We start from the raw sequence: 9364 nt of genomic DNA, 5'->3' as shown, positions 1-9364 counted from the left end.
ATGTGTTTGTATTTTTACCATTGTCAATAAATAATTGTTTATCTTGTTTATCTAGACAGTATTTTTTTTTTAATATGAAAGTTAATAACTTATTCCACTCCAGCGATGGATTTATCTACATCCAAAGCTGAACAATCATGTAAGATCTTTTAATGGCAAATTTATTTTTCTGTTATTCGAATATCATGGGCTACTGACGAAGTGTCTTCATTGAACTACCGCCGATTATGGCTCTTATATCTCTGACTTATAATATTAATATTAAGTAAACGTATTAGTCTAATACGTAGGTATACCTTATATAAATAATTATGTTGTCGAAAATACAAACTGAAATATAGATGCACAGAAAAACCAGAAAAAATAAGACCATCACTGGGAATCGAACCCAGGTCCTCGGTATTCCGTACCGTGTGCTATACCGCTACACCACTGATGGTCAAAGGTACCGACACGAATTTCCCCTATGCACCTCATATCTCAGCTTGTTTGTTTCTTATTTAGCCACTTAAGCAGTGACGCTAGCGACATCTATGCCGTAGCCCTCATCGAGAAAGTTTTTTCGGCACTCCATTGGAACTAACCGCTCACCCGGACAAGAGATATCCAAGAGAATCCAATTGGAATTAAATAATAAGATATATTTTATGCTCCGCTCAGCACACCCGCTCTGCCAACCCAATCCACAGTGTTGCCAGTCACGGCTGTGCCTCGCTATCTTTATTGTATATTGCCATACACAACACCACATCTCTTGCTTTTTATAATTTGAGTACTAGAATAACAAATTTGGCAATTACAAAACTAGGGACTTAGCCGAGACATCAAATTCTAAATTAAGTCGTTATATGACTCTTCAGTGATATACACAGTATCTAACTATCAGCACAAGATTAAGACTGGAATTAAAACATTAACAATGTTTTTATACTTAACCCAATCGTCTGGTTTTACTTCCAACACATTCAGAAACATCTATAATTACTAAAATTGAACACCTAATCAATGTTTGACATGAACATTAAACAACAGTAAAATATATTTTAATAATGATACAGCCAATGCACGTAGTCAATATAAATTCGTACATTCGTCAGATTATTTCTCAAAATCTGCTTTCATCTTACCGCGCAAACTAAACATTGTGACCGGAAATGAAATGAGCAGAAATCCTATGATGACAAAGGCCAAAGGCACAACGGGGCTACTACGAAACTCGAAACTCGAAGTTCGTGCCGTGCGGTCCCTCTGACACTTATACTATTTAATACGAGAGCGAGAGGGACGGTACGATACGAACTTCGAGTTTCGTAGTAGCCCTGCAGTTTCCAAACTTGTTTGTTATACTGTGGCAAATGGACGAAGACAAGTTAGACAAGACAAGCCATAATCAAACAGGGTTGCCAACCGTAAGACGTTCCCTGTACAAATACGAGATTTGTGGACACTATCAACCTCGTACAATTGTGTACGAGATTTTGTTAAAATGGACATACGAACATTTTGCAACACCATTATTTGCAGTTTCGTAATAAATTAACAATACCTATTGACAAATTTAGTTTTTTTGTGATTTTACTTGAGTCTTGAGAAAATATTTTTTGAGATACAGTAATTTTTTATTTAGTAGGAAACTTGCAATTGTTTATTTCATTGAGTAAAAAGTCCTAAATGGAATAGTTTAATATGCATTAGGGGTTTGCTAAGACAATTTTTCGATTCAGTGATTTTTTTGCAAAATGTTTTACTTTAAAAAGTGCAAATTTTCATTATAATCAAGCGTCCCCCGTCCCCCCTCCCTCTAAAATCTAAACCGGTGGGTGGAATTTTTAAAAAAAATTCAGTATGGTAGTAAGTACATCAAACTTTCAAGGAAAACTAGAACGGCTAAGTTTACTTGAGAATTATTAGTAGTTTAAGAGTAAATAGCAGCCTAAGGTATAAAATATACCTAAACTTGGAAGATTCCGTATAAAATACGAAATCCTTAGAAAAATATTACTTATTTTTTTTCGTAATGGCTACGGAACCCTATTGTGGGCGTGTCCGACACGCTCTTGGCCGGTTTTTTTTTTCAATTATTTATAATGCACTGACGGGAGAAAATTTCAGTAATATTCCATAAAGCAGCAAATTTAAAAAATGTACGATTGGTAACACATTTTCCACATTTCATACACATTGTTAAAAGAAATCGAATCAGTAACGCATCTGCAGGGCTACTACGAAACTCGAAACTCGAAGTTCGTATCGTACCGTCTCTCTCGCTCTCGTATTAAACAGTATAAGTGTCACAGGGACCGCATGACACGAACTTCGAGTTTCGTAGTAGCCCTGCAGGGCATCAACTTCAACTTTAACTTTTTGCTTAATGGCAACCAGTCGCTTTAGGTTAGCAACCATTACTGCCAATGACACCTGACAGCAGCAAAGTATACATGTATAGTCTGTCAAAAAAGAGAAGAAATTAAAAAGTGGCAGCACTGTAGTGTCATCCCTTTCAAACCCTGTCAAACCAAAAAGGGAGGACACTACAGTGTTGCCACTTTTTAATTTCTTCTCTTTTTTGACAGACTATATAGATCATCACTATTTTAATTAGCTGTCAAAAGTTAAATAAACGATTGAAAATATTATACCTATTGAGACGAATATTGAAACTTAATAACTATGAATTATAATTTTTAAGTCCGAAGGTTTGCGATATATGTCAATCATAGCAATGATGCAATGATACGCAGTCAATTAATTTTTTACTCATAAAAGGGTTAAATAATTTATTACGTGTAAACAGTTTGATCTAAAATTATTCCAACCACGTATTGATTAATTATTTATTACATTATGTCAAATTTTAATATGTATAGTAAGAAATATGTGCTTTCTATTTCCTAGTTTTTGTTTTACCTCATTTAAAATTTTCGGGAATTATTTTTTGCCTAGTGTAGTAACACTAAGAAATGTCAGAATTTCACGGAATAAAAAAATAGACCATAGATAAATAAAACTGTATAAATTCACTCATACCAACTTGATACTGGACCAACACAATTTTACAAAAGTCGTAGAGAAGAATTACTCTATGGTTTCTTTGGTTCGGTTCGGTCCAGGGGCTTATACGAAGCTCGGAAATCGAAGTTCGTATCGCACCATCTCTTTTACTCGCGTATTTAATAACATAAGCGTCAGCGGGACGGCAATATACGAAGTTAGAGTTTTTGATTTCGTGGTACAGATTTGATAGGGCCATGTTCATGTTCGGTCAATCAAACAAAACATTCATTCGATTCGATATGCGTCATAGTTCATTCATTCATTCCTGTAGATAGACATTTCTTTCTTGACAGAAAGAAAAAAAAAAAAACAGTGTATGAATCAATTTCGCAGTGGAGCAGAAGGATTGGATTATAATGTTAATTTTTCTAATGTATTATAATGATAGTTGCTAGTTTAAGTGTAAAACAGTGATAATATAAAAATGGAACAATGAAATTCATGACTTGTAAATTTTTGTTTGTTGTGCTATAACTGTTAAATGTTGGTGGTTTTGGGTTGGTCCGTTTACAGACACGGAAACAATTTATGTTTCCACTCGCTTTTCGAATCGTTCTGTAAAATATTGAGGTGACAACTGTGTAGTTTACTTGTATTAGTTGTACATAATTTATTATTGTAATGTAAATAAAAAAAATACATTTAGCTCGCGCATGCGTTGGTGCGAAAAACAGACAAAGGTTTTGTGGAGTTTGAAAATCAGCTGTATTATTTTAAATGTGCGATGAGTTAGTGGCAGCGAAGTGTACCTGAAGAAGTGACAATGTTTAGTGATATTGGATACATAGTGTTTCTACTTCTGGCCCTGCCCTATATCGAAAGTGGTAAGTGCCATTGTGTCAATATATATATATATACTGTCGAATTGTCGATCCATCACAATAATATAAACATAGCTACTTCACTACAGCATAATACTGCTTATAATATCGAAAAATATAGGCTGTTTGTATGTTAAGTACTTATCCAGTGGGCCCTATCATCTGAATTTACACCATTACTTGAGCTGCCTCCCATGTTACAAGTCATTTTTGCTATTTGTTTGAAATCTCTTTTGAAAGAAATCACGGCAAGCATCTTTTATGTCTTTGAAGAAATGTGCTTTTTTCAGTTTTTTATGCTTGTGTATACTACAGAATATTAAATTGTGACCTTGGAATGTAAAGTTAATCATAACCATAAAAAAACCCAAGCATATAGTTTTCACTTTGCCATGGCCAGTGTCACAATAATAACATAATTTCCTTCATTAGCATATAGATTGAAGGAAATGATGTATGTTTGCTTTGTTTAAGCATATGGATTGGGCCAAAGTAATTTTAACCACACTATGAGTGCAGTTCCATGCAGAGTAGGGATGTGCGGAAATTAGTTTTACATTTGGTTTAACCGAATTTCGGCAGCTTGAGCCGAACTTGGGCATTGGGATAAAATTCAGTTTAAATGCCGAACATTTGACACTAGAAAAAAAGAACCTACTTGTACTATTTTGAATGAAATTAAAAGATAGCATATCTGTCATATCAGTAAAATATGCAACAAAAATTCAATAAACTTAGTAGGTACCTATTCTTTTAATTACAATTCGTAAATTGAATTAAAAAAAAGTTTTTGGTTCACAATTTTCAAAACTAAACATTGAGGAACATTAAGTATTTTTAATCATTAAATGGTATTTCCAACAATCAAATTTTACAATCTATCTACTCGTATTTAGAATTCACTAGAGGCAGTTTTTTGAACCATAGTTTGGCCGATTTTTTTATTTTTACCAATTGATCGGCCGAAGTTCGTATTCCGTTCAAACCACATTTGGCCCAGCACTAATGCAGAGCAAATAGTATTAGTGAATTTCAATACAAAACTAATAATACTATTAGCTTGTAATTTGATATGCAATTGGGCCCAGGACCTTTTGTTTATAAAAAAATCAGTAGGTCTACCGTGGTTGTCATCAACTGGAATGTTGACAATGCAGAAATGGTCATTCTTATTATTAGCTATGCAGTTGGAAAACTAAATAACCACAAGGTTTTAACAAACAAAATGTCAAACGAAATGGTCTCTACTGCTTCAAAAAGATGCTTGTTACATATTCATAATAAACAAAATTTCTCATTTGGGTATATGTATATCATTCATTAATGCTGACAAATTAATGTACAAATGTGTTGTTTTAGGCAACAATTTGAATGAACAACTTTTTTTCATCAAACCCATATGTGTGGGGTATCTATGGATAGGTCTTCAAAAAAATATATGATGTACATTACCATGCAAACTTCAACTGAAAATTGGTTTGAACGAGATCTAGTAAGTAATTTTTTTTTAAATACGTCATAAATCGTAAACCGAAATTTACCTTTCATTCAATCAACAAAGAACTTTTATATTATGTTACTTGCTGCTACGGAACCCTTCATGGGCGAGTCCGACTCGCACTTGGCCGCTTTTTTTAAACTACCAGCGCTTTCGGAAAGACCATCATTGCCAAGAAGAATGCGCCGCAACTGAAACTTGAGTCATTTTTCAAAATAAAATAATAACAAATAAAATATTGTACCTACAGTATAAAATGAAAGAAAAAATAACAAAAAAATAATAATAATACAGGGATGTATGGGGTCATTTAATTACAAAACTAGACACTAACTAGGTATATCTACGATCAGTGGAAGTATAGAATGCTTCCACCATCATAAATAAAAAAAATATATATATTTGTTTCTAAAATATAAATTTCATTGCGCTGCTAGGCAGACTTGCCACCCCACACTTCAGTCTACTCGTGACCATGGCCACTCTAATGTTGCTGAAACGTCAAGGTAAATATTACTTGTGTGTGTTAGCGTGATAAACCCCATTGGTGATATTTTGACTATGTAGTAAGTAATTATCCTTTATACTTGTGTTATTTATGTGTTCTAGGTAATATGTGTATTAATTTATTTTATATTTAGTAACAGATATACATATTAATGTTTTATATATTATTGTATATATTTCGGTATTTACACTTTAAAGATGAGATACTTTTGTATTCAATTAGTATAGCACTATGATATTTTCAGTGAAAAGGTTCTACAGTGGGTCATGATTCCTTAGCTTTGATTAATTATTATTACCTGCAATTGTAAGCAATCTGCTCTGACTCGGAGGATTACCTTATCTGGGCTATTTCTAATAGAAATTGACCTAATGAGTAAGTGTAGCAAAAAGTTCTTAAAGATTTTTTTAGCCATGACTTTATCCCTTAAATAAGTATAGATAGAGTGTCATACATATTTCGGTAATATGTCAACCTCTTCACTGCCACAGTCATCCAGTTGTGACAGCCAATGAATGCCACACACGCCATGGTCTATGTACATGACCAACATTCAACTAGAAATGAATCCTTCTGCAATGGAATTCAAAATGAAGTTTATTTTTCTCTGGTTTTTCTGTGGTGTACAGAGCATGTCACTTTGTTTGTTTTGTGGCAGTGAAAAGATTAATAGACCTACTAATATTTATAGTATGAAAGTTTAAAAGTTTGGGCATTTGTTACTTCACCATCCAAAAACGGCTCAACAAATAGTTTATAACCTGGATTAACACACACAATACTTTGCATCATGGAAAATTGGATAGTTACTGCCATATGAAACTGTTTGGAAAATTGACAATTATTAATATTTGCAACATGTAGGTCTGTACCTCTACCTAGGACCTAGGCATTAAGCCTTAGACTTACAGCCTTATTCATAAAAAGTTAGAGCCTCCTTGAAGGCTCCTTGAAGGCCCGATGCTAAAAAACATGATTCATAAACGTCTGTTAGCACTAATCAGTCGATCAAGGCTCTGCTAAAGTTAGAGGACCGTAGACCCTCCTTTATCTCTCTGCTAAGTCACAAAATGGCCGCCACAAGTTTGAACAGCTGACTTTGACTAGAGCAAAAAACCATAGGTACCGAAGATATTTATAGTGAAGGCCAGGGCTACGCAGATTAAAAAAAAAACAGGAAAATTTATTTTCAGGAATTTGTATTTAAAAATCCTCTAAATTAGCAACAATAAATTAACAATAAATACGAAAAAAAAATAAGGATGATTAACATAATTATGGCTTTTTGCACAACATAAACATGCGGATCGGAAATGGCGGGAAAACAAACATCTCGCTTTTTATTTTTTTTCCTGGTAATTTGCTGTCACTGCTGTCAATTTTTTTTTTAAATTATCGATTAGGCCCTTTTTTGTCTTTGATTTGTCAAGGTGGCCAACATAACGCGTCTAATCCGTCTATCAGCAGCTCAACAACTAGCAGACTGCTAGCAAGCGTTTATGAATCATACTTCTTGTCTAACAAGCTTAATCAGTCTGCTAAGTAACAGACCGATCAAACTTCAATTAAGGATTTTTTATGAATAAGGCTGTTAGTATTTTAACCTGCAATTTAACAATAAGATTTCTCTTATTATTTAAAAATTTCTACTATTTTGTGGCTGGTGACTTTGCATTAGCCATTTATTGTTGTTAAGATTTCTCCATTTGTTGGTACAAAATCTATTCGGCTTCATCTCACTGTCATTTATTTTACCATTTGAGCTCCAGTACAGTCTCAGTTGGTTGACCAAAATTTGTCTAGACTTTTTAAAAATACTAGACTAGCCTTTTTAGTTTATTTACTTTAAACCTAGGTTTTTCCTGTTTCGCCAAAAAGTACAAAAGTAAGATTTGCAACAACCTAAATCTAAGTGGCTATGTTCCGTTCTACTTTCGCCGTCCCCTTCAAACGGCAATCTTCAATTTTATGATGCAAAAACCAGTTACGAAAATTCTGAATCATACCCACCGGACTAGGTGCCAGTACCACCCACTAACTCTTGTTGTATGCGTTGTGCTGCCTTAAAAACTAAAAACCATTTATCATTCTATGACTTACCATTATATCTACGTCTTGGTGTACCGTTAGTCCTGTAATACATACGAATTTAATATGTGTCTAGTGTCTAGACTACCAGCCAAACTAACAAAATATGGAGGGTGCATAGCAAAATTGGCTCGAGATTGTAGGAATCAATTTCATTCATTAAAAAGACTACACATATGTACATATTACGGAGTTCAGTTTTTATCGTTTTTATGAGATGAGGTTGGTAGGTTCCCAGCATTACTTATTTTAATACCTATCTACTGGGTTACTGGGTATAGGTAGAGTCATTCACGATGACGCGAGCCGTGGTTCTTATTACAATGTCGTTAATGGCTAATTTTGACAAAATCACGCGTTTCGCGGATGGCACTAGGTATCTCCCTACCAAAACTCATTTGTCCCGCCCAGTAATGTAGCGCTTACAAGGAAAACTGATTTAGCAGCACGGGTTTTGTTATACATTACTCATTCACCACTCATCACCATTTAGTTGCAAATAAATTATTATTAGTCGATGACCTACAGAACAGAGTTCCTATACCTACGCGGCGTATTTACATAATTTGCAACGCTGTGCAAACTTTCGTTATTCTTGATTTTATAACCAGGTCTGGCAGTTGAATTGATATTTCGGGATTTTGCTAAATTCTCTAGAATTTCCGAAAATTATGATGTGGTAGGTATTTTAACATCTGTGCCAAATATAACGAATGTCTCTCAGATTTCGCGGTTCAGATTTTAGGAATTTACATTGCGTATACGGTATACGGTATACCCCAATCCCATGAGAATATCGGAATAAAAAGTGGGTGACCCACATGTTATTCCCTAAATTGAGCTATCTACATACTAAATTTCATTAAACCTTTGAGGCCTTTTTAACGTAAAAGAGTGAGGAAAACACAAACTTTCACGTTTATTTTATCCAATCCATACTTAATATTATAAATGTGAAAGTGTGTTTGTATGTTTGTCCATCTTTCACGTCGAAACGGAGCGACGGATTGACGTGATTTTTGGCATCGAGATAGTTTATAGGCCAGAGAGTGACATAGGATACTTTTTATCCCTGAAAAATGCACAGTTCCCGAGGGAACAGCGCGCTATAACCAAATTCCCGCGGGCAAAAGCTAGTATATATTATACGTTATTTATATAGGATTAAAGAAATAACGTTCCTAAATGCAGTAGATAGTTAGTTATAAGTACTTTTTAGCCACACGTGGATACATTTTTAACAGATATCTTATCTGTGATGCCATCATTTGTTTGGTCCAAATAAACAAAGACGGCATCACATTTATCTAATCACATAAAATTGATCAATGAGTGGTGAAACAGGCCCATACTCTCTAAACCCGGTTGCCATTCGCTAACCAGGAACCTAGTCAC

General features: G+C 34.3%; 1 protein-coding gene across 1 annotated transcript in view; it reads left to right on the top strand.

Annotated features, from left to right (window-relative positions):
* Positions 1-3320: 3320 nt before the first annotated feature.
* Positions 3321-9364, top strand: part of kuz (zinc-dependent metalloprotease kuz) — a 56022-nt gene continuing 49978 nt past the window's right edge. The window contains exon 1 of the mRNA XM_074086689.1: positions 3321-3878. Coding sequence (XP_073942790.1) covers positions 3818-3878 — 61 coding nt within the window. The 5' untranslated portion in view covers positions 3321-3817. The remainder of the gene's footprint in view (positions 3879-9364) is intronic.

The sequence above is a fragment of the Choristoneura fumiferana genome, chromosome 4 (genome assembly GCF_025370935.1).
Source record: "Choristoneura fumiferana chromosome 4, NRCan_CFum_1, whole genome shotgun sequence".
Classification (NCBI taxonomy): Eukaryota; Metazoa; Arthropoda; class Insecta; order Lepidoptera; family Tortricidae; genus Choristoneura; species Choristoneura fumiferana.
This window is presented reverse-complemented; position numbering and strand designations above follow the sequence as displayed.